Genomic DNA, 27,030 nt, shown 5'->3' on the forward strand with positions numbered 1-27,030 from the left:
TGTCTACCCTCGTAACTTTTGTAAAATATTTTACGAATAAATAAATTATAGTAAGAAATATTATTTTATTTTGCTTCTACCTTCTTTAATAGTATAATATTTGGCCTGTTCACTTAAACAATAGCCATCGAAGCAGGAAGACTCAAACTTATTGCAGCTTAATAATTAATTTAAAAAATTTTAATAATTTTTTTTAAATCCAAATCATCCTTCGAGTCTGGGTAAGTTTAATTCCTGTATAAATCATGAATGATATTCGTAAGTATTTTGGACTCAATTTTACAGTTCGTATGGCCGGAACAAAATGATAATGTTGACATTCAATATGGCGGTATGTCGTCAGTGCTATGCTGTGTCGTGGTGAGAATTGATAATTTCATCGTTTTGTATTCATTTGCTTCAAAATATACATGATTAACTCCGGTCAAAATTAGTAACCAGTGTGTAGTATCGTATGTGATATGTTATTTGCCTTAATTAAAGTATTCGACAATCAGAGCCCTTTCGCACGGCGTTATAATTTCCCAGATCGTACTGCTGGGGCGGCCGATATCTACCTAGATAGCAATAATAAAATGTAGAACAATAATTCGCCGCGATGCTTTGTTGTAATCTACATACATTGTAACTATTTAGCATTGATTTAAAATCGTTTTTACGTATTTATCTTTATATTAACCGAAGTCTCTATTGCAGCTTGTGAATATCGGAATTATCGAATAGAATAGATAGTAACAAAATAATACATTTACCTACCTCCACCACCAATTATTCTAATGTACTCCAGAGCTCCGACTCAGCAAGCATTGAAGACATCTGAGGATCTAGTGTAACATTTATGTAGTTTTATTTTCAACAATAGTAGTTTTGGTGAATAAATTGTGATTTTTGCGTTATAGACTCAATAGTGTTCCTGTGAACACAAAGACTAAAAAAAATGTGATTTTTGATTTAAAAAAAAAATTACTGATACCTATAATAGAAATTTTAACACCACACGATTTTCTGTGATATATACTTAATACTGCGATATTCTACCTACATTAAAGAAAAAAATAAATCAAGATACAATGTCCAGTAATCCTCAGTGGAAAATGTTCCAGCCGCCAGATTCACACCAGTCACCTTTGCAAGACATACTTGACCTTCAGCATCCTACCATGCAAGCTAAACAGGCATACCGCAATGGTAACATGACTGATTTATCTTTTTGTAGTGTAAACACCTTCAGTATTTATATATTAAGAGATTGTAAGAATTTTGTTTTATTAAAAGGTACTTATAGCAGCGAGTACCCGAGTTCACCAAGAGATAATTTCAATAGTGTCAATAAGACAAGTGGAGGTAACCGGTTCCCTATGAATAATTATAATATGGATGGGTGTCCTATTGGTGATTCTGTTGGGGTCTTCTCATCAGGATCTAACAACACTGCATCCCAATATGATTCTGTGAACCATCCACCTATTAGAGAGACAGGCATTATTGAAAAATTATTGGTATGTTATATTTTGTTTATCAATTTATTAATAACTTTTATACCTATATATTTTAAAAACAAAATTATGGCTGTGCTACTTAATAACTATTGAACAATACTTTGTTGAGTGTTTGTGGTTATGAATTAATATAAAACAATATAAATTTATGCTGTTTTTACTTTATCTGCTTAAATCATAAATTATTTGGAATTAAAATATCTCAGGGGTGATACTATAGTGTATAAATATTATTTTTATATAATATTTATATACTTTATAGTTCTTGATTAATTTATTTTTGAACTAGCTATTCCCTATCACTTTCACATGTTAATCAATGAATTAATTATCCTACTAGGTTAGAATTGGACTAGGTCATGGTTTTTTAATGTGTGATAATAGTATGGAAACCACCTATACTAAATTCATATGCTGGTGAGGTATGATAAGTGAGGATGCAGAAGCAGGTCAATTAGCCCATTGTGAAAAACACATCTGGAATTCAACACAATGGTTGGGGGGAGGAGGCCTAAGGTTGTTGACTTGGTAGGGTGTATTGCTAGTAATGTGTCTGATAGTTCCCATTACTAACAATACCTTCTCTTCAGCTAGGCTAAATTATGTGGCGTAAGACCTTACTCCTCAGAAATGACAACACATGAAGGGTATCATGGGTGATGCTGTACTTTGTAATGTCCATGGTATTGTTTATTTATCATTCTAATTATTTTAATGTGAAGTTACACAAAGCAAGTGAATCTTTCTCCTACTTTTAAACATCCAATTTTGTTTCATATAAAATTGCTTAGTCTTGTAAGAGTATTTTTTATTGTTCCACTATATTTGTGAACAAACTTAAATATTACTTTCTTTTAGTGCTTTTTACTAGATCTGTGCTTTTTATTGTGACACAGAATTTAATTTATAATTGTTTATTTCTTACACATGATTGTACAAAATAGTATGGTAACAGTTTGTTTAAAATTTTAGCACTCCTATGGATTTATACAATGCTGTGAAAGGCAAGCTCGATTGTTCTTTCACTTTAGTCAATTCACTGGAAACATTGAACATCTGAAAATTGGTGATCCTGTTGAATTTGAAATGACTTATGATAGACGTACTGGCAAACCAATTGCATCAAATGTAACCAAGATTGCACCTGAAGTGGTAGGTTATTCATTGACTTTAATAGCTGTTTAAATAATTATGATTAAATTGTTTAGTATCTAAGCATAATGTTACTGATTTATAGTTTTTTATTCTAAAAATTTAATTTAATGTGCAAATGCTTAATGTTTATTATTATACTCAAAAAGATATTAATTTCAATCTTACCAACATTAATATGGGACATTGTTTAAAGTAAAATTTTTTAATGAAAAAAAATAATAACCAGAATCAGTTTATAATTGGTAATATTATTGCAAACATACAAAAAAATCTGTCAACTATTGGACATTTCCTGTTTATACTCAAAAATATGTTTATTTAGTATTTGATTTTTTTTTGTGAGTAAAAGTTTAATCCTGTTTGGGTATATTAATAAAAATATATAAATTTATACACAGGTATTGAGTGAAGCTCGTGTTACGGGCACTGTTACAACAGAAGTTAAAGGAGAGGGTTCTGGTGACAACACTGGGAGAATTTCCTACGAGAACCGTGGCGAATGTTTCTTCTTGCCTTACACTAAGGACGATGTTGAGGGAAATGTAACACTACATACTGGGGACGCTGTTAGTTTTCAAATTGCAACTAATCAAAGGTAATATAATTTTTGTATTGAATTGAAGTGACTTATTTTATTGGGCGGTTTTGTAATATACTGATTTTGTACAATTTTATCATCATAATATGATAGGAGAGCAAAATATGTGTAAATGTATGAATATGTTTTACTTATTTATTATTTATTGACTACATGTAAACAAAAGGCATTCACTTCCAGTCAACTTATCAAAGGTTCTCTTAGAAACATAAATTTAATTATGCAGTGAAAAATATTGAAAATTGTTGTGGGTAAATAGTTACAGCGTATCTATTTACCCACAACAACTTTCAATATTAGTATTATTATTAGTAGTATTCATTTTCATGTTCATATAATAGTTTATACTATTAACTTTTCCCCATAATTTTGTCCATAGGACTGGGATAAAAAGTAACTTATGTCCTTCATTCCAAATAATACTTGGTAAATTTTAGGGTGATTGGTTTAGCCATTAAGATTAGTAGTAGAGGCAACAAACTCACTTTCATATTTATGATATTAGTAAGCATTACAAAAGCGCTCAAATGTTTGGATGCTTAGAGAGTATACATGTATATGATTTCAGGGGTACTCTTGGTGCTTGCCATGTCCGCTTTGAAAATCCTGTGCACCCAGTAAAATATCATGGTGTTATATGTTCTATGAAAGAAAACTTTGGATTTATAGAGAGAGCAGATGTTGTAAAAGAAATATTTTTTCATTATTCTGAAGCTAAAACTAAAGAGGAATTGATGTTGGGAGATGATGTAGAATTTATCATACAAACAAGAAATGTGAGTAGATTATTTTTATATTTATTTTTTTATATTCATTATATATACTTTATTATATTTATTTAATATAATTAACTTAAATTGCTTGATTTTTACAAGTAATTTTATTTTGTTTTGCTTATTATATATATATATATATATATATATATATAAAGTAATATTTTAAACTAAGTTAACCATGTAAGTGAGTTTCCTTACAAACTTTCACCTTTATAATAGAAGTAGTTTTTTTTATAATGTACATTCAAACTGCAAGAAGCAGGTATAATAATATTAGCTGATTTCATACTGGTTTTTCTGTGAAACAGGGTAAAGAAGTCGCTTGCAATATTACAAAATTACCAAGTGGTTCTGTGGTGTTTGAGGATGTAAGTCCTGAGATTATGCGTGGACAAGTGCTGAAGCCTTTGGAAAAGGGTACCATGGTTCGTGTGCCTCAAAATGATCCATTGCCAGGCAGAATCAGATATCGCGCTGCTGACCACTCTGAAGTAGAGGTTAGTATTTAGAATATTATAATTCACTGTCAGATGCAATGTATACATGCAAATTTTGTAAGTTCCTGGTAACATATATGACTATGAATATAAAAATTTAAACTAATGAAATTTGTAACTTCATATAGTAAATTAAATTATCAAGTGCCTATGGTGCTGTGTTACAAATATTACGTAATGTAATTTTCATGGGGTACATATTGGCTTGATTGAGAATAAATTTTGACTGCTTGCTAATAATTATTAAAAATAATAAATAACCACAAAATCTACTGGTTAAATTATGAATATAGATTTATTAGATTTTCCTTTAAGTGATAAATATTAGTACTAAAAAGATTTTAATACAAAGATTATTGGCAAAGGTACCTTTTGGCGATAAAGACCAGTGTGGCGAGTTCACTTTACGTCACGGTGACTGGGTTCAATTCCAAGTTGCTACAGATAGACGGGACCAGTTGAAACGAGCTACAAATATTTCTTTGCTTGATGAATCTTTCAATGTCTCTGGAGAGCGGTAAGTCCTTTATTATTAATTATAAAAAATAACGTTTCTGATTGACATCAATTTCGGATCCATTAATAGCAGACATCACTTATTAAAGAAAATCTTAGATATATACTATTGCACTGTTTATCATTACGGTTACTTTTCATTGTTAATAATGTGCGCATGTGGTGTTCGCCTGTAAGAGATTTTTAAGTATTTTTATGTTAACAATTAAATAACGTAAAAATTCAGAAAGATATAGGTGAATCTTAATAAATAAATAATATACAAAATTCTATCAAGAGATCAATGCAGAAATTGGTAATTTACAATTTAAGAAATTCTTATTTCATAAACTCTTGTAATTTATCTCTTCGGCTCGCGGTCTAGACGTGTCTAGGTCAGCTTTAAATGTAGACGTAGAATCTGTGCGTACTGTGAAAGAAGTACTAGCGGTATCATTGAAAATACTACTTTATATAGTATTACAATTGTTTATGGTTTCATTGACGATAGCTGCTCTTTTTAATCAAACAGCCGCGGAAGCTCCCCATCAGATTGAAGCAATTCGAGCGATAACAATTATACAAAACGTTTTAGTATGGTTGTGTGAGATTTGATACGCGCTATTTGTGTTATCTCTTTCATTATTGTATAATATTATGTTATGCTTTTTAAACTAATTTTTGCCGCGACTTCATACGATTGAAATGTGAAAATAGGAATCATACCAATAAGTACGAGGATTATTTGAAAAGTTCTTAGCCTAACATGGTTAAAGTCATTGGTTTTTTTATAACTACCCTCATTTTGTAGTTACATTATTTAGCAACAAGTATGCACAGTTTAGTTTATTCACAGTAACTCATTGTTCGTTTACACGTGATACCGTAAGTCAAGTCAGAGCTATTTTTGAAAATGGATAAAATTGAACATCGTGCAGTAATAAAATACCTGAATTTGAAAGGTTTATCATGAAGACATGTCTGCTACTTTGGGTGAGTCCGCTCCTTCGTATGCGACTGTTAAAAACTAGGTGGCAGAGTTTAAACGTGGTCGTGAGACCATTCAAGATGAGCCCCGTAGTGGCCGGCCTTCGACTGCTTCCACTGATCAAAACAAAGAAAAAAATCTGTGATTTAATTTTATCTGATCGAAGATTGACTGTCGAGGATATAGCTAAGACTGTAGGCATCTCATCTGAGCGAACACATCATATAATTACTACTGAACTTGAATTCTCTAAGGTGTCTGCGCGGTGGGTACCGCGACTGCTTTCAGTGGAACAAAAACGCAACCGACTCACAACTTCTCGCGACTGTTTAGAGTTATATGAAGCTGACCCAATAGAATTTGTTGAAAGATTTATAACCATGGATGTAACCTGGGTTCACCACAATACACCCGAGACAAAAGCACAGTGGAAACAATGGAAAAGAGCAGGATCGCCCACCCCAAAGAAGGCAAAGGTGGTTTTATCGGCGGGCAAAGTCATGGCATCCGTTTTTTGGGATGCAAAGGGTATAATTTTCGTGGATTATTTAAGGGTGAAATAATAAACTCCGATTACTATTGCAACCTGTTGCGTCGTTTGAGAGAAGAAATCAAAGAAAAACATTCAGGTTTATTGAGATGAAAAGTCTTGTTTCATCAGGACAATGCGCGTATTCGCACCTTTGTGCAATCCATAGCAGAAATCCATCAATGTGGCTTCGAATTGTTACCTCATCCCCCATATTCACTGGATTTAGCACCGTCCGACTTTTATCTGTTCCCAATACTGAAAAAATTTTTAGGTGGTAAACATTTTTTTCAAATGTAGAGATCATAGCCACCGTGGACGCTAATTTTGAGGAGTTAGACGAAGATTTTTTTAAAACGGGTATCGAAGCCTTACCGGGTCGATGGAAAAAGTGTTTTGAGCTCGGAGGAGAGTATGTTGAAAAATAAAAATAAACTCAAAATCGTGTGGTTTCATTATTATGTTAGGCTAAGAACTTTTCAAATGAACCTCGTAGGTATACAGTATTATGACTATTTCTAATTAGAATTTAAAATAAACCACTTGTAGATGGTATCGTATCAAGATAAGTGGGCAATCAGTTAATTGATTTTCATTTAAATCTATTCTGTTATTTGATGCACTATGTGTGACAATGCATTACAAATACAATTGTAAATATTTGTTTGATAATAGAAGGGAGCAAGGCGTGGTGTGTTCGCTGAGAGATGGTTTTGGTTTCATTCGCTGTGTTGATAGAGAACAGAATATGTTCTTTCATTTTGCTGAAGTTCTTCGTTTAGGACACAAACTTAGTGTGGGTGATGAGGTAAGTCGCTAAGTAAGAAAATAACTTAATATTAAAACTCAAATGGACCTTTTTGGAAATTTTTGGTTCTAGACTTGGAACCAAAAATTCATATTTGAATTGATATATGTTATACCATAAAGGTGGTAAACAAGCATATCGCCCGTCTGATGGTAAACGGTCACTGTAGTCTATAGACGCTTGCAACACCAGCGGTTTCATGTGAGCGTTGCCGACCCTTAATATAACATAATAGATGAAACTAGCCTATCTTATCGTTACATTTAGTTTGCCACTTTTAATATTATTTATTTATATAGTTAACTTGTGTACATTAATGTAATTAGTTTCATCAATTTGAAGCAAGGGTTCTTCAGAAAGGGCTTTATAAGGTTTCTCTAGGGTCGGTAATGTAAGCGTTAACCCTGCTGTTGACGGCGTTTATAGGTTACGATAATCGTTTACCATCCGATTGTATGCTTATTTGCCACTATTGTGGTAAATAAAATAATAGAGTCTAATGATAAATAAATATTTTAATGTTTTGGTGCTTATGTATACGTTTTCTTTATTTTTAATTTTTAACATACCACTATATATCGGTGTAGGAGATCCCTATCCATCCATACGACACCTGCTTCTACACCTATGTACTATAATTAATAATTGTTTTCATTATGACCCCTTAATGTTTGCTAATTTAATTTACGTATGATAATATTATGTACGTGTCATATGTGAAAACAAATAATGTTGTGTTTTATTCTTTATTGACAGTCTTGTATATATATTGCCAGGTTGAATTTACCGTGGATCCAGTAGCAACTTTCTCTAATATGAACACCCGTCAGTCGGCAATACGTATTAAGCACCTTCCACCTGGTACTGTTCAATTTGAGACGCTCATTGAGCGCGGTGTTCGCGGTGTGGTCACCAAAGAGGCGCAGCTGTTCAACTCATTATCCAGTCCCTCTAGAGCTACACCTGGTGTAAGTAGTGAAAAAAGTAGTTTTTTTTTTTGTTTTAATATACGAAGATTTGCAATTTCAAGTTATATAAACAAATTATTCTGTGTCCATCTTCCTAATCTTAATTTTGGAATGTAATGGTTTTTCTAATATCGATGTTTAAATACCAATATCTCCAACTAAACCTATAATTAAGGCAGCACTTGATAATATTAACTTATTTTAAGTTGATGTAAGTTTTGATTGTCCTTAAATAAATAAATAGACAAAAATTTATCATTTAGCAGTTTAAACGAGAATTAAAGTAATAGATATACATCTTTACAAACTTTCATGATTATAATATTAGTATTATATCAGTTTTCCTGACATTATACTAATATTGTAATTGTATTTGTGGTTAAACGTCGAAATGCTGTGTAGAATATGATAATTCCATAATATTTAAATTATGTAAAATTTAATTACATTAATTTATTACGTAACAGGTATTATTCTTTTTTACATATAAATTTGTGTTGTATAAGAACATATGTTCTACGAACAGAAGTGTGATAGTGCATTTATTTCTTTAATTCGTTCAGGCAGATACTCATGACCTGAAGGTCATGAGTATCTGCCAGAAACAATTATGACTTTATAAATATTGTTGTTGCACAGGAATTTAATGGATTAATCACATGCCAAATTAATGGGTCGAAGAAAACAATCTCTTTTATGGCTAAAAAATGTGAATCAAAGATGTTGCCTCGTGTCGGAGATAAAGTTATGTTTGATATATATCAGGTATGTGATACTTTAATATCATAGTACTAGTTTTTTGTCACCTATTTCGTACTCGTAGATTTCAAATAGATAACTTCCGACAACAGATTTTAAGTTACTTTCAGGAACACAACTTTGAAAACCGCATTCGATTGGGTGCAGTTTTTGCGTTATTCTGGAACATACGGATAGACAGACAAAATTTCTAATATGGTTTTTGCTTTTTTTTAAATCTTCTCATTGTTCTTATATAATAGCATTCTCATATATACTTTTTTGAGAAATATGAACGAATAATTGAAAACGTTTATATACCCATTATGCTAATGTGATTATGTGCGCGAACTGATTCTTTGGGTAAATTTGTAAGGAAACAATAAACTTGCAATATGAATAATGAAATCTTAAGTAAATATTGTGCATTGATTACAGGTGAAGCGAACAAAAGCACTGGTTGCTATGTCAGTGCAAATTCAGCATAGTCTGACAAATGGCAACTCGAGTAACGGAGCGGCAAACTCTCGCGCCATCATGCAGGGCTTCATTGCCGCTCTGAAGGATGGATTTGGCTTCATCGAAACTTCAGATCATACTAAAGAAGTCTTCTTTCATTTTAGGTGAGTATCTTTCATAGCGTCTGTGTATATATACATAGCATAGTACACATCTAAAATACACAATGTTACTAGTCTTTTTTATCAGTTAGATAATATATTACAATGTTACATTCTGTTTTAATTTGTGTTGTCAATGCAATAAAATTTGAAACTGTACTTATGAAAGCAAATGCGAACGGCGTGATTTTGATATATGATGCTTGTTTTATTATAGTATATAAAATTGGCATATTCGCGAAGTTTTATTACCTAATACAACATTAAATAAAGTTTACAATGTAAGCAAAAATCAGTGTCAACAAAGCTGATTTGTTTCCTTGCCTATTTAGGTCAAAACATTTTATGTTATCGTGTTTTTCATAGTAAAACAATGACAAAAACTATACTATTTTTATGTTAAATGTCAAAATTTCTCATTTAGCGAGATGTAATAATAAAACATTAAAAAAAAATCTTTTATAGTCTATGTGTTTTTCTATTGATATTCAGAGCAAAGTCATGTGATAATAAAAACACTTGTATTCACAATTGATTAAATATTTGTAAACATCATTCTTTAGTCAATGCAATGCTTATTGCACTGCTACTACTTATTATATATATATATATATATATACATATATATGTGTGTATATATATATACATATATATGTGTGTATATATATATACATATATATGTGTATATATATGTGTATATATATATATATATATATATATATATATATATTATGCAACTTAGAATGGCAAACAAGATGACCGTCCACCTGATGGAAAGTGGTAACCGTCGCTTATATACATAAACAACACTACACACATTGCAAAATAAATTACCCCTCATTCGTTGCCATTCTTGAGGACTAAGATGTTATTTCTTCATACCAATTTTAAAGTAAAAGTTGTAATATATTCGAAATGGACAGTGCTGTTTGATGTTACAGCTCTTTATGTGCAATCTAAATACTAAACTTTTACTTCGTCATATTTTATATTATCTATTTTATATAATGTAGTTCTAAAAAGCTTAATATAAAAAGCATATTGTTGATTTTTGTGTTGCAAAAGCTTTGCGAAATATTTTTAATTAGATTGATGTCTCTTCAGTTAATAAATATATGCTGAGCGCTTATGTGTTCTCTTGTGATAGGTTAACCTTTTGACAAGATTATATTCAGCGTCGTAGGAAATGTAATATTGAACGGAGACATCTGTAGATTGTTATTGTGGTGAACGTAATACGCAGATTGCCGAACAAATTAAAATGAAATACGCTAATCTATACTAATATTATAAAGAGGAAATATATTAAATTAGAAAACTACTTTATCGATTTTAAAAATTCCTTCATCTATATAAAGTTATAACATCAGCGAGTAATATAAGCTATATATAGTATTATTTTTGAAGTTCTGTCTATCGCCCGTTCAAAACTGGGTTATTTATACGGCGTGTAACTTAGAGCCTAATATGTCTCTGTTTTTATGGATGTTTCTGTTGTAATGGAATAGTATTGTGTAACTAATAATTCTTACAGTACACATTGATAAGTGTATTTTTATACAATTATTAATATACAGTGAATGTTCTATATAAGCAACATTCTTTATATTTTATTTATTCTACTCAGCTTAGTTAGTAAAAGAAATAAGTTAAAATATTTTTCAGACGGTAAGTATTTTTATACTCCATTTTTCCTTGTAAGCAACTTTTTCTAATAAGAAACTTTTTTTATTGAAATTGGTTCAAATGAGTCGCTTATATACAGCGTTCACTGTATTAACATATTAATGGAAAACGTGCACTTAAATCACCTGGCGATAATTATATTTATTGTTTAATGCCTAAACTAATCCGTACTATAGTCGTGCCATATTTTAATAGTAATGAGATATATAACTAACTGTAATAATATTTAGGTATACGTAATAATAATATTATCAGTTTTTCAACTTATAAAATTAATTGTTCAATGCTGAGCATTGATCTTATATTTTGTTACAAAAAATCTTGAGCTACTTGATCCGTGTATAGCAAACAAATATTGCATAGCGATTTTTAGATACTAATAAATCTAGAAATGCTAGTTAAAATACAAGAAACATTGTATCATTGGGTAATTTGTCAAAACTAGTCAGTTTAATATTAATATTTCTTTAGAGCCGTTATGAGACTCTTCTGGTGTTGTAGCCAGATCATATAACCAATATAGTAATTGCTCTCGCATAGTTATATCTTTGTCCAGCATAGCAAGTTTAGCAGTTTGTTTTGATCATATTTTTTACTTTGATTTTAAATTTCAGTAACTTGGATGGCAATCCTGATGGACTAGAGCTCGGTACTGAAGTGGAGTACATGCTAGGCAGAATCAACGGTTCGGGAGGCGGGTGTGCTAGTGCAGAACTTGTTCGTGTCCTGCCTAAGGGTACTATACACATCGCAAAACCCCTGGAGCCGACTCTAAACGGTACTGTGACTAGAACACTGCGAGCTCTTAACCCTGATCAGCCACAATATTCTGGTGAGCAAATTAGGTTTATAATTCCCTAAACATACATGTAATGTAAGCCAAAGATAAATGTTAACTTAAAAGTAAGTTTACATGATGTTCATGTCAATTAATACTTAACAGATGAGCCCCGTAGATTTACCTTTTTCCAATGCATAAAGGTAAATGTTTTACTGTATATCATTTGCTCAAAAATACTAAACACTTTTATAAATACTGTTATGAAATATTATGGGAAATATAATTGAATTTAATAAATTTTCATTGTAATTACAATGCTTTAAATTCATACATTCATGTTTATTTAATTCCCTTTAAAAAATCCCGGAAACTAGGAAAGAGAGCAGTTTCATCCTGTCCTTTACGTGTTAATAAACAGAAAAAGACATCTTTATATACAATAGCGAATTTTGCTCAGTCATTAGTCCTTAGTTTTATGCAAATTGTTTACCGTGAACAATAGTTATATCGCCGCAATTTAGAATTATTATTGTAACTTGTTTGGATCGTTATTGATTCTTTTTAAGTTTTAATTTCACTATTTGAATAAAGAATTTTCCTTAAATTTTGATTAAAAATGACAATTGTCAATAAAGATGATTATAAAAGTGTGTAAGAGCGATAAAACCATTACAATTTTTACATCGGAACTGAAAAAAAAAATGCATTGATATGGAGCAACGATATCATTTGACATGAGAAGAGAAGATGAGAGCCATCGGAATGTAGCAATCTGGTTCTAGGCAACGGATTGTGCCTGTCGTTATTGGCACTACACATAAGCTTGGACGTATCGTATTACAAGAAGCGTAGCCGAGCGACATCGAGGACGATCTCGCATCATCTCTCGCAGACAGAACTGGTACATTCAAAATATTGCACGACGGAATCGTACTATGATCGCCATGATATTGCCTACAAGGTTCCACAGCTCTTCAGGCTTGTCAATAAGCGACCAAACTATCTGAAATTGTTTATGTAAAGTGGGTCTGCGTTTCCGAAGGCTGATGAGAGCTCCATCTATAGCACCTTGCATCCATAGGATTCATTAACAATGGGCTTGCGAACACAAAAATTGGGAGGACGAAGACTGGCGATCTGTTTGCTTTTCTAATGAATCTTGTTTTGTAATGAGGTCGGATACAAGACATACTCGAGTTTGGAGGACCTCTGGACGTCAATAACGTTTGAAATTTTGTTAGGAAGTTCATTCATATGGAGGGAGAATAAAATGTTTTTGGCAAGTATTTGGATCTGCGGAAATACTAGCTTTGTTAAACGTAGACAGATCCTCAATGCTCAGATTTATGCGGAGTAGATTGTTTCAGACGTGATTATCCCGTTGCGAAGGCAGTTGGGAGATTTGAGTAATGCACGACAATGCACGTCTACACACGGCTAGAGTCGTAACACGTACTCTTGTCGATGTTCGCATCAACGTTCTATTGTTGCTTGCTGTATCGTCAGATTGCAATCCAATTGAGCACGCATGAGATACGTTTTAAAAAAAATTGTCGAGTATGGATGCTTTTCATACTACAACAACAACTTTTTGACTTGTTAGAAACAACGCGAGCGGCTGTTCATCAAAGTGATTGTGGTGAACTGATTTTAAGCATGCCAATTTGCTGTGATTATATGATTTGTGTCAATGGTGGAAACACATTATATTTTTTTTATCTTTACAATAAAAATTTAAAAAATTTAATTAACGACATTAACTTCTTTAATTTCCCACAATGTATCCTACTATGACAAATATTGATTTGATCTTATATGTGAAATAAATATAAGGCGATCTACGAGAGATTATAAAAGGAAACTTAAAATATTTTCGATCACATACTTTTATTTCTAATATTTGTACTTCTTTGCACTGTCTTTATTAAAAAAAAAAAAAGCTTTTATTTATACACGCAAGCAATAAAATGTAATATTTATAATAAAATATGTTCATTCACAGGAATGATACAAGTTGAGGGCGCAGGGACTACGTACGAATTCGGAATCATGGGGCTGGCTTGTAAACGCGAAATATTGCAAGTAGGCGACCCGGTCACTTTCCAAGCAGATATGGAAGGGCGGGCTACCAATATAGTGCCAATAAGGAAGAAACGCCGTGCTACAGTTGATGCTATTAAAGGTATGTCTTAATATCTATTGGTCCCAATTCTGAAGTGTCACTCTCTAAACTTATTTCTTAATTTAAAGAATTAATTTTAGTGTCATTTTGAAGCAAAATATACTTATGGAAAGATTACATAGTTGAGCACACATAAACTAAAGAGGTTTTATTGAATAGGGAGCCACCGGAGAACCAGTAAAAAGTGTAATAGTTGTTATTATAGATAGATAGATACTCTTTATTGTTTCCTCCAAAAGATTACAAGAGTAAACTTATTCTAGATATAAACAATTACAAGAAATAATTACAATGAGAAAACAATGGGCGACCTTATCGCTAAAAGCGATTTCTTCCAGGCAACCTTTGAATGGAGAGGAGTAATTATAAACAGTTTGATTGGAGGCACGATGAAGATCAAGAAACAAAGTTATAAATTTTTATATATCTGAAGAAATAAGTATGCTAACCCAACAAATAAACAAATTAAGAGGATGATAACTTACTTAAATAAAAATCCTTAAGTTTTGTTCTAAAACTAGGTAGACATTTTATGTTTCGAATAGAAACTGGTAAACTATTCCACAGCTGTACAGCTTGCACCGTGAACGATTTGTCGTAAAAACTAGAATGGTGTATTGGAGTCTTCAGTTGGAGTCCCTCAAAATACCTTAGATTAAAAGAACTGACGGAATGTAAAAAATCAAACCGTTTCTTTAGATAACAAGGGAAAGAAGAGTTAAAAAGGATATTGTGGAGCAGTGAAAGAATGTGAGTATTCCGGCGAAAACGAATAGGAAGCCACTTGGGTTTAGTGCGAAACTCGGAAATGTGATCATATTTTCTAAGATTGAAAATAAACCTGATAAAAACATTTTGAAGACGCTTAAGTTTGTTAAGTTGATCTTCCACAAGATCCAGATCATAAGTATCGGCATAATCAAGAATTGGGAGTAAAAGAGATTGGGATAGCGCAATTTTGGTAGCAGTAGGAAGGAAATTACGTAGTCTACGAAGTAAGCATACAGATCCGAAAACTTTCCTGCTGATAGATTCTATTTGTGGCCGCCAAGTAAGGGAACTATCTATAATTATACCTAGATCTTTCACTAATGCACTGAAGGAGATAACCTCATTACCAAAATTTATAGGTACTAGTGTTCAATGATCGACCTTATGTATTAACTTAGAACTATCTACTAGTACTGCCTAAGATTTGGAAGGATTTATTTTCAGTCCAAAAGCCTTACTCCAATCACTTATATGTTTAAGATCCTTGTTTGTTAAAATGATAGCATCGTTTAAATTATCTATAGAAGCCCGAGTATAAATTTGTAAATCATCTGCATGTAGATAGTAGAGAGAAGTTATTGGTTGTTGGTCAGATATTGAGTTAATAAGAACTGAAAAAAGGAGAGGAGACAAGACGCCACCTTGCGGAACACCAGCAAACGTATCGCATCAAGATGAAGATATATCAGCAATTCGTACTCGCTGCCGGCGTCCACACAAGTAGTCACAAAACTATTCAACTACAGGCGGAGATACGTTAAGAGAGCGTAAAAGTTCCAGTAGGATATCAAAGTCGACGGTATTGAACGCATTGCTAAAATCTAGAAGCATGAGAATGGTCATTTGGCCGTGTTCCATACCCGATCGATTATCATCAGTAATCTTGACTAGTGCTGTTACTGTGCTATGACCGGGTCGAAAGCCAGACTGATAAGGATTCAATAGGTTGTTTTGAGTAAAAAATTTTGTTAATTGAGTATGAATAAGGCGTTTAAGCACTTTAGAAAGGAATAGTAGGATTGAGATAGGTCGCAAATCAGAGGATTGTTCTTTTTTGGAATGGGAATAATTTGTGCTTCTTTCTAACATTTTGGAAAAACACAAGTTTTAATGGAGCGGTTTAGGATAAAGCAAATTATAGACAATATTTCATCAAGAATCGGAATGATCATCGTGTGACTGATGCAATCGCTACCTACTGTATCAGACATTATAGAAATAATGCTCTTCTTAATGTCACACTCTGTAAATTGATTAAAAACAAATGGTGAATAGTGTGGAGTTGGAAGCAAGGAAAGATATTATTACAAAGTATTAAAATATTCTTTATCAATTTAGTACCTATTTCATTGCGACAAAAATGAACATATTCAAGGAGTTTTATTTCTCAGTTTACTTCCGTGTTGGTCATCGCGTTAAGTCCCGATAGTGTATTTTAAATATGTGTAAACAACACAAAAGTTTAAAATTAACTTTTATTTAGTAGATTTGAATAGAATCATAATGGCCAAACCAACGCAATCTGGAGAATGCCATTAGGTGTGAAGTCTGCCATATATACACTTATCTAATTGTATATTGAAGTTTAAATAAATAACGGCTAGATATAAAATTGAAAAATTACAATTTATTAAAAAAAAAAATTGTTCACAGGCGTGTTCGGATTCTTGTATCTAGAGTCAGAAGACAATCGGCGGCTGTTTTTCCACATGTCTGAGGTTCGCGGCAACGCTTCTGATCTCCAGCCCGGCGACACAGTCGAATTTGTTATGCTCACCAATCCTAGGAACGGAAAGTCGTCGGCTTGCAACGTCGTCAAAATCGGGTTAGTATATACACCAGAATATATCTGTATAGAAGTGATAATGATTGCATGGCTGTATTACGGTTTGAGAGGTGGGGAAACAGCAGTATAATTACGGGGTACGGAGGCACAAAACGACTGTTCTCAGGAATTTCAGGTTTTTTTTTAATGGGAGAAAATGAAATGGTAACCCCGCCTGCGTTATAGGTATACGCTAGCGGGATACCATTGAGTGATGATAGGTGTGGATGCAGTCACGTTATTTGGGCTATCGTGACTAATTCAACAAGAATTAACCAGGAGATGGCTTCCAAGAGGCACCACGGGGAAGTATCCCCATTTAGTAATATTACTCTCTGCCTTCTAATTAATCTATTGCGAGGATACGAACGGTATAATATACAATTTATTAATTGTCAGGACTTTACATAATTTAATAATATAAAGAGTTATGATTACACCATAGTATTATCTGAAAAAGGTACAACTACTATAAAATTTAGCAATTATCTTACAAATATAATAAAAATGCATGTAGACGATATCTATACATATAGACATGGGAGATATTTAAGAAAGATTAACATGAGGGGTCGTAAGACCCATTAGATACCAAAACAACAAAAAATATAGAAGTTTTGTCTATTTGTTTGTTCCAGCATCGCACAAAAACTACTAAATTGGAATCAGTTCTTACAGTTGTATTTCTGTAGGTCTAACTTAAAATTTTATGTTTATTTTATCTAGATGCCCTGTCTAGTAATGGTATTTTCAATTGGGTCTCATACTTAAATCCATGCTTATTAAATAGTGAGTAAAAACCTAGTTATATGTATGCTAAATTCGAATAAACCTGAACTAAGACTTAATAAGAGGTTGGAAACAATCTATAATCTAGAATATAATTAAATTTAAAGATTTATTTTCCCTTTCAGATAGTAGACAAAATCTGATCCAGCTATGCTGTTTAACTAAGTACATATAATAATTTGGTAAATCTATATTGACAGGAGTAAGGCGCCTACTAAGGCGAGAACTGAGCGACCAGAGCGGCTCCTGTCGCGACTGCGAACCGCATCCTTGGAGGAAGCGGCTGGTCCTCGCGTGATCGTGATCCGACCACCACGCGGGCCCGACGGCAGTCGCGGCTTTCGTCCCCGACGACCAATTGCTGGTACAAATCATCATATCAGTTGTTTACTTGTACCCTGTTGAACATAGGCCGCACCCATGAGGGGGTTTTGCCAATAGTTACTATGCTTGGCCGGCGAGTTGGCAACCACAGTTAGGCTTTTGGTAATGTTTAAATCATTATGGTACACCACTACTCATCCTTCGATCGTCAAGTTCCCTTAGTCGTCTCTTATGACACTCACGGGAAAAAGGGGTGGGCCCATCTATGGCGGGAATCAGACGGCGTATGGCTGGTACAAAGATTACGCTTGAATTTTTCAGTCTGGAATTATTACTAAGACTTTGGGTCAATATATGGATGAGTTAATGTAAACCATTATGCTTTGTTAAAAAAACCAGTCTACTCGTAGGTTGCCTAGGATATCATAGGATTTACTATTCATTAGATAGATGCATAAAATATTTAAACTTAATAAATTATGATTATATATTATTGGTATGAAACCTAATTTTATATTATTAAATATATATAATATTTATTTACTTAGGTATCAATAACTATTGTAATAAATTATTATTACAATTTCTGTTCCAGATCTTTTAGCAGAGTGAGACCAGCTGTGTTAGTGATACCAGGCCTCAACATTTTATACCTATGTAGGTGAAACTGTAACTTTTTTGATTTTCAAATTTTTTTTATTGTATTCACGTGAGACTGATTATTATCAATTTCTCTAACCAGCATTTAGAACCGTTATTTTATCTAACCTAGCGCAAACAATTATTAAAAAAAAAATATATTTTCTGCTGTTCCATAAAATTAATGTTATCCACAAACTTTAGGCTTTTATTGAAACGTAAATAACATATCAAAATAATCAAACCAACTTAAGTTGCGAAAGTATGCACATTGTTCAAAATTCCGTTTGTACCATTCCTGAGCTACGTATGTTATTATGGTCTGCCAAGTTCAATACGATTGCCTTCGTGTCGGCACATAGCATATGAAGTGTTGTAGCTATGTTGAATATCAGTATCGCTTCGCCCAAAGTGATATAAATATTTGTGTAACGTAGTTGTAATGGTTAGAATTGTGGCAGCGTGCCCACTACGCTGCGTACGTTCGCGTCCCGTTTACTGTCGAATTGTTGTACATTATATGAAATGTTTGTTACGATTTTTGTTACGTTTAGTCGATCTCTTTATGCGGAACATACTGTGATTTATGAAAATTATACGTGTGCAATAAAAATGTTTAACATATATAAATAAATATGGTCCGCACAGGACACGGCTAGTCTTATAATAATTATTTTGTTCATAATACTCCCTAACGGTCACTTCATCTGATATGTGTCGCCAGAATTAATAATTGTGACGATAGCTAAATTTATACTTGTATAGATGAACAAAATTGTATCTTAGCTATTGTAAAATAATCGGATATAAAGCATTTATATAAAAACAATGCGATGCACTGGGATGGAACCAAAGACTGAAAATATATTTATTACAATAATGATATTGGTTTTAGATTATTATAATTTACTGTATGTTGTGAACATTCATGTAACCTCATGTATTAATTACGGACGGAATGTGTATAGTTTGATTTTCTTTGATATAGTAATCTCGCCTGTAAATTAATAACTATATCTGGCTGATATGATTGACCGTTTCATGAAATGTTTGTATTTTATGATATGGCCAGCTAAAACTGATTACTGGTCGGCACTACTGGCACTATTGGCTGACTACTGGTTGTATTTGACCATTTGTAGAGTTTCTACAATATTTGAATGACTTTCCTAACATTAGACAAAAATAGATATAAACCTTAGGCATGTTTAGTATCTGTTGTTCGTATTAGTGGTCAAAAAGGTAGTTTAGGTTAGGTTTCGTTTAGTAAAAGCTTAAAATATTTTTTTTGTTTTCACATAAAATGATTACATTCACCAATGTATGGATTTTTACATCAATAATAACGACCTTTCATTTCACTTTTATCTTAAATTGGCACATCTAATTGCCTGCCGTTATGATGTGTAACAAAAACAAAAATGTAACTATTTTGCGATTTGATTGCAAACTAGTTTAGACTATATCATGATATAGGCAGTGGGTATTTTGCATATCATGAAATACACCAATTTCATAAAATGATCGGCTACATCATGAAGTGATCAATTCTACGATCTGGTCATGACATATCTATATGTACCGATATTCCATTACATTCAATGTTTTTGTATTTGGTTAACTAAACAAATAAATAAATAATTTATATACTTCACATTACTTGACCAATAAAAAATAATGGGGAAATAAAGAAGAAATGGGAAAAATTACTGCAAAATTACTGAAATTTGACATTAGTTTATTAAGTTAAAATGGGTGTAAAAAATAGTCCACATCAGAACGAGGGGTCATATGCTAGATTCAGTTGGTTTAAAAACAATCCGTTTTTGTCAAATTGTAAGAAGTAGCTGAAATAATTCTGTTTGTTGTGATATATTTTTCGACATATAAAAAACTGTCCAAGTTATGAATGAATGTGGTAGTGTGTGAATAAGGGTACTATGATACTCCTTTGACCCCACTTTCCGAGATGGACAAGTCTGCAGCAACTTTTTCTATTTTTATTTAATTTTCCTGTGCCATATGCATCTAAAGTTAATAATGAAGTGATAACATGCTTGTTCACAACAAAGTATATTATTTTTAAAAAAATTAATTATAACTTGTGTAAAATTGGTAGCGAATGTGATTTCTATATATCGATATTGAAAAATAATTTAACACTGAAATAAAAAAAGCCAACAGCTAATAGATTTTTTTTATACCTAAGTTGGTCTGTCCGTCCTCACAATTCAATCCTCTTGCGTTATTTCAAAATATGTACTCCTTGAATTATGGCAAGGCGGGCTTTGCTCGATACATTTTTACTATGAACCTAAATATAGAAACATCGTATCTATTCATTGTAAAATATTAATTTATTAGTCACTGGTATTATATGCTGTTATTTTAGTGTTAAATTCTTGTTCAATTGTTTTGTTTGGGAAATATGATGTGTAATATTATTATGCTTACTTTAAAAACCCAAAGAAAAGGCGGGAATTTTGAACAAATGTTTTATGCTTATGTGCTTTAAAAACAACAAGTTGTGTTTGCTGTAACATATATATGTTCATGTAACCATATTATAGTAATAGTAAAAATATAATAATCTGGTTAATTGATGTTGTAGCGTACGAAAGTCCCGGATCTTCGGGTATAGGTATTATTATATTACTAGTCTTAAACATTTACCCCGGTGACTGTCAGATTACTACTATACTGAAATCTTGGCAGACTAAAATGAAATAGATCTGACAAAGAAATATTAGAATATTCATCATTAATCATCTCACACTTTTTTTCTTGTAGTTATGAATTTGGCAAACCAATAACGAAATGAACTAAATCAGTGCCTAAAAAAACCTCTGGTTGGATACCAAAATGTAAGAAAAAAATGTTTAAAAGTTAGCCTTTCTGAATACACATTTTGAAATAATCATAAGAGTTTATTTTTAATTTTCCATCTGAATGTAAGAATTAGACATAGATCAAACGCCAAATGTTTAGAACACCTGTACAGTTCACTCAGACTTGTGATAAAACATCAAAATTTTTGCGAATGAATTCCCTTCGAGGTGGATTGGTGCGGTGAAGGTCGCGGGGCGTAACTTCATATTAATTATATTTTTGCAAACGCCTCATATATCTATCTATCAGGATTTTTAATAATAGTGGTGTCCATTTCACTATGTGTTTAGCGACTGGCGGCTGGGCGGGCCGTGGCTGTCAATATAGGAAGGAAAGTAGACGGTTTTGTATATTATTTCTTATCGCGAAATAGTTACTCATAACCGCACCACTCAGGCAGAGCAACTTGTCATTTAAATTTAGGCTTTAAGCCGTGTGATGTATGAGATAATTTTCAATAATTATATTGAAAAGTGGAGTTTCTCGCGAGCCATTACTTTAAAAATCTCGCCTTTGCATATTTTATTATATAATACACAACTTAAAATCTAAATAATGTACTCTTGCTTACTGAGTTGGAACAGTGCGATAGTCACTAGTGACTGCTTTAAGAGGACACCCTGCTAAGGATTGTAATCACTGTCAATTTTTGTGGCTTTTCATTATTTTTATGTGAAATATTGCTTCAATATCTATTCATTAGTTATCCTGGGGTCGTAAACATTGATCTTTGTTTTTCAAATGTCATCAAATGACTTAACAATGATTTCTTGGGTATTGTTAGTACACTGCAAATAATTGTACTATTACTATTGAACAGATTGTTAAGTAATATATTTTTAATATAAGTAATAGTATACTATACATCCATGTTCCTGTCTCCATCAGATCGCACTTCCTTTACCCCAACCCACCACGCTCTGAGGCGCCATTTCTCTTATTTCTTAATCTAATATTATAGTTTGATAGTTCTAAAAAAATTCTGGACAATCATGAACTAAAAGCGTAATAATTTTCATTGAAATCTATTAGAAAATAAGTTCGTATTGGTCCTTATAATAAAGATTTCGCTGTGATATCGATTTGAAATTTTAATTTTAGACATAGCTTTAAAGAAATGGCGAATTAGAATTGGCCCATTGTCTCAAATTGTAAATGTGAAGGTTGTGTGTGTAGGAACTCCATCGACCTTGGTACTCACTAAAACATGTACAATCATCATTTACTTACCTGATAGTGATATCCATAGATCATACCGTTTTTGTATGAAAACCACGAAATTCGACAGGCGATCGTTTTGTTGCCGTACCATCAAGGACTTAGGATTTATCAACTCCAGTGCTTTGTACTCGCTGCAGTCGCCGGCTTGTATCGCGAACTCAGCTTGTACACACTTGTTTAAATGTCAGCGCAGAAGTCGGACTTCTTGTATGCGGAAATTTCCCTATTGGTATTGTTTGTTCTTGCCCGTATTCGTTGTAGCATGCGATTTTAGATAATTTTATGGCGTGACTAAATGTACACTGAAGATTGTCTTCTATCGGACAGAAAGGCCTGAACCAACAAGGCAAACATAAAGAGAAATTGCTTGCAGACAAATTGTCTCTCATCTGCGCAGGACATAATCGTATCAATTTATTATTGGGTGCAGAGATACACCAGCGTTGCCAGCTGTTATTCCTAAGCTTATATCGTTCATGCAATAAGATTAAATTTATTAATAAATGATGTGATTATACCATTTAATGCTTTCTATTATTTATTCGACATACCTGTATTGTCGAATAACAGTGGCTCAAAAACAGCCACTCTTGTGTCACATAACACAGTCACACATCAGTGTTAGCTGATGATTATTGGTCCTTGGTGGAATTTAATTTCTTTCATTTCCACAAGTTTTTTTTTTTTTTTGTGTAAAGAGAACAAAATTCCACTTATAAATTTGTCATAATTTGGATTAGGAAACTGAAAGCAAGTAAATTAATTTATAAAATTAATGGTGTGACATTAATGTCACCACATTAATTTTATCAGTAGATTAATATCTAAATTTTTATTTCGTAATGTATTATGAAATTTTATTATTATCAATTATAAACTTTATCATCATTCTAGCCACAGTTTACCATTGAAAATAGGTCTTCATATTAGACCACAATGTATAATATCACCTGCATTAATTGATTTTATACAACAATTTTGAGGCGGTCACTTCAGGATCACCTTTGCACTGCTTTTGTTTGTACAGGGTCACCATTTAAAAAAACTCGTTGCCAGTGCTTTAAGCAGTGTAGTCATACAACATACAGAGAAATACCAGTCAGTTTTTCTTGAATTAATATGCTCAATTTTTATAATAGAGTAACAATGACTTTAGTTCTGCTGTGAATATGGTATTCTGTGATGTGATGAACTTTTATATTATTATGTTAAATCATTATCAATAAAGAAAACCATTATAAAAACGGCAGATTATCGTCTGATTGGTCTCAATAGAACTTAGGGTAAACAAACAAATAAGATCCGATTATAAAACAGTCTGCAAATGTCAAATATAATCAATCGAATGAAGGTTTCAATTTGTTCAATTGAAATTTCTGTGATAATTATGATAAAACTTTATTACCCTTCCATTAACTATCGAAACAGACTAAACTAGTTCTGGATCACTACTAAACTTTCTAGCGACACTGTTCTTTTATTTATATTTAGAAATAGTACATATTTAATCATTATTTATTTTTCCAAGTGTCGTTACTTTTAGTTTTGGTTTTACTATTTTTAGAATAATTATTAGAATTTGAGCAAATTAGGTCCATAAATTTCCATTAAATTAATAGATGATCGATATCTTTCATATTCCCATTTTAAATTCATGACAAAAATTCTTTATATAAAGACAGAACTTGTACTCTTGTACCTCCCTTTCTTACAAGTTCTGCCTTATTATATATATTTTATTTATATTTTTCTCCTTTGTTTCTTTTTTGGAAACGTGCGGCTGCGGACATCATGATATGTTTTTAATTTTTATTAAACAAAAATTATTTCAACATTTCTAAATTAAGCAGATAGATTTTAGATTATAAAATGTACGTCATACTGAGTCTATGAGATGGATAAAGTTAAAGTTGAGCTTAAAAACAAAACAATCTTTGTGTAAGGCAAAAATTTCGCAATTTTCTTGTGTCAATACCCTGACTGAAATGGGAGAAAGGAACCTGCTGTCGCTGCTCAATGACAGCTATCAACTTGACACATCGATTAATTTAGGGATTGGCATCTAAGAATAAGGAATTACATAGAAGAAATGATAAAATAAAAACTGTAAATCATATGGCTGCCTTCTTTCTCCTTACGCAAATATAATTAGTAAAAAGAGGACGAAAAATACATCAGGCTAGTGTATAGAAAATTTAATACTCATAATTATTGACGAGCAATTTTTTTTAAGAGTTTACATAACACGAAATATGTTAATATTGCAAATAAAAATGCTCTGCTTAAGAACTTAACCGTTAATCATGTAATAAATTATTAAGCTTTTACAGAGAATATGGATTATGATAATAAAAAAGTAATTCCAAGCAAAATATTTAGGGATATAGTTTTTAATGATAGATTTATATATTATGCAATGTATTCTATCATTAACGTACTTCATAGACAGAGTATTCTTTAAATAATCAATCGAAAACATTCTAGGATTCTTCAATTGTTTCTGTTAATTAATAAATAATAACGACGGAATTGTTGGTAATGGACTATAACAAATTTATTCTAGCAATGACCCTATCAAGCAAGGATACCTATTATGATCTTTGTTTCTCAAATATACCATGATGAGACAACTGTATGCAACTGCATTCGTCTATACCTATCTGTCTGACCAGCGTATCCCGCTAGCGCAGGCGGGGTTACCATACCATTTTCACCCATACCTATCTCTCAATGGTGCCTCACCAGTATATATCGATAGCGCAAGCGGGGTTACCAATCAATGTACCCTCTTATAAAATCCTTATGATAAAATGTTATGATCTACCACCTTGCAATAAGAGGTCGTGGATAGAGAAAGGAAGTGGTGGTATTTGATTGACATAAATTAAATGGAAATCTTTATTGAAATATTTCCATTTTAACAATATACTAAGTCTATGCACACAATTATAAGAAAAATTTAACCTACTTTTATCAAACCATTTGTATAAAGACACTTTATCTACACAATCTAAGGCACATACTTACATAAATATTATAATAATTATATATATAATATTAAAAATCATTGCGCGAAAATGTTCTCGACGCAAATCCATTTTTCAATGAGACACGGTAATTTTAATAAGCTCGCAAAAAATGTGGAGGGAAGTTTTGAATTTATAAAGTACCTATTTTTACATATAAGTAATCATATTTTTAAATAAATTATAAATAACTTTTTTAAATAAATTATAACTGGCCAGTCTCACATACATAAAAAGTTGTGTGAGTGACCTGGTATTTATGTAAGTAGGTGCACATTGTACTAATATCACAAGTTGACGTTAAGTTCAGTACAAGTTTTTTTTTTATCTTAAAATGAATTTAACAATGTTTTATTAAGACGCTAGTTGACAAAATTTGGAAATGAGTTTAAAAATATAGCTTATATATTTACCCTAAAAATATATTATTTAAAAAAAAAAGCCATTTTACCAAGGAATTTTGCGTTTTTAGTAATGAATTCAAAATTGACATCGAAAAAGGCCAAGATTGTCATGGCGTTTTGAATGACGTCACGCCTCGTAAAACATTTGTATTTGTTTATGACAGTCAATTGTTTTTATTCAGAAATAATGATTCTCTCATATTATAAATACTGTGCAATGCCCCAATGTAAAACACAACGATAAAAACACCGAATAAATTATTCATATACGTTCCTAACAATAAGCAAATACGTAAAAAGTGGTTAGAAATAGCAAGTAGGCAAGATGCTTCTAATATATCAAATGACTGAACACTATTTCTCTGAAGAACATTTTGATGTAAGTATTAAGCCAAGTTAATATATCTATTGGTAAATATAAAGTAAAATTTATAGGTTATGTAACCATAAGTTATAAAATGATAGGACTTGAATATGTTTGTGTTTTAAAATTTATAACATTATTTTTGTTGAAAAAATGAAATAATTTATACTTTTTGTATTGTTTTATTTTCCAAATGATATGATTAATTATATGGAGTATCGTATTATGGGAAAAATCTCACAAGTGCGCATGAAGCCAGATTGTATGTCAAAGAAATTCGAATGCCAAGAAAATAGAAAGAAACGTACATGCAGCGATATCAAATGACCATATATGTTGAAAAAACAAAGAATGTCAACAATCACAGAGTGAACCAGAACAAAATATAAGTAGTACATCAAGTTCATCTATCAAGGATACTTCAACAAGTTCAGGTATGTAACAAACAAAACAAATGA

The 27,030-nt window shown here is 31.9% G+C and overlaps 1 protein-coding gene across 5 annotated transcripts; it reads left to right on the forward strand.

Moving 5' to 3' along the window:
• The first annotated feature begins 278 nt into the window (after positions 1-278).
• LOC113520944 (cold shock domain-containing protein E1) lies at positions 279-23,303 on the forward strand. 5 transcript variants are annotated; one of them, XM_026906386.3, is made up of 17 exons: positions 279-360; positions 697-1,188; positions 1,276-1,499; positions 2,472-2,651; positions 3,053-3,249; positions 3,821-4,028; positions 4,337-4,525; positions 4,891-5,042; positions 7,213-7,345; positions 8,122-8,313; positions 8,953-9,078; positions 9,490-9,674; positions 11,972-12,189; positions 14,141-14,320; positions 16,745-16,916; positions 17,906-18,069; positions 18,625-23,303. In XM_026906386.3, the coding sequence occupies exons 2-17, from the start codon at positions 1,071-1,073 to the stop codon at positions 18,639-18,641; spliced, it is 2,655 nt and encodes an 884-aa protein (XP_026762187.1). In that variant the 5' UTR covers positions 279-360; positions 697-1,070; the 3' UTR covers positions 18,642-23,303. The 5 variants fall into 5 exon arrangements, with proteins under 5 accessions (XP_026762187.1, XP_026762210.1, XP_026762180.1 ...); XM_026906409.3 differs by having other exon boundaries at positions 307-360; positions 788-1,188; XM_026906379.3 differs by having other exon boundaries at positions 315-624.
• Positions 23,304-27,030: the final 3,727 nt, after the last annotated feature.

Source organism: Galleria mellonella, unplaced genomic scaffold, assembly GCF_026898425.1.
Source record: "Galleria mellonella isolate WM207_F2 unplaced genomic scaffold, CSIRO_AGI_GalMel_v1 utg33, whole genome shotgun sequence".
In the NCBI taxonomy this organism is placed as follows: domain Eukaryota; kingdom Metazoa; phylum Arthropoda; class Insecta; order Lepidoptera; family Pyralidae; genus Galleria; species Galleria mellonella.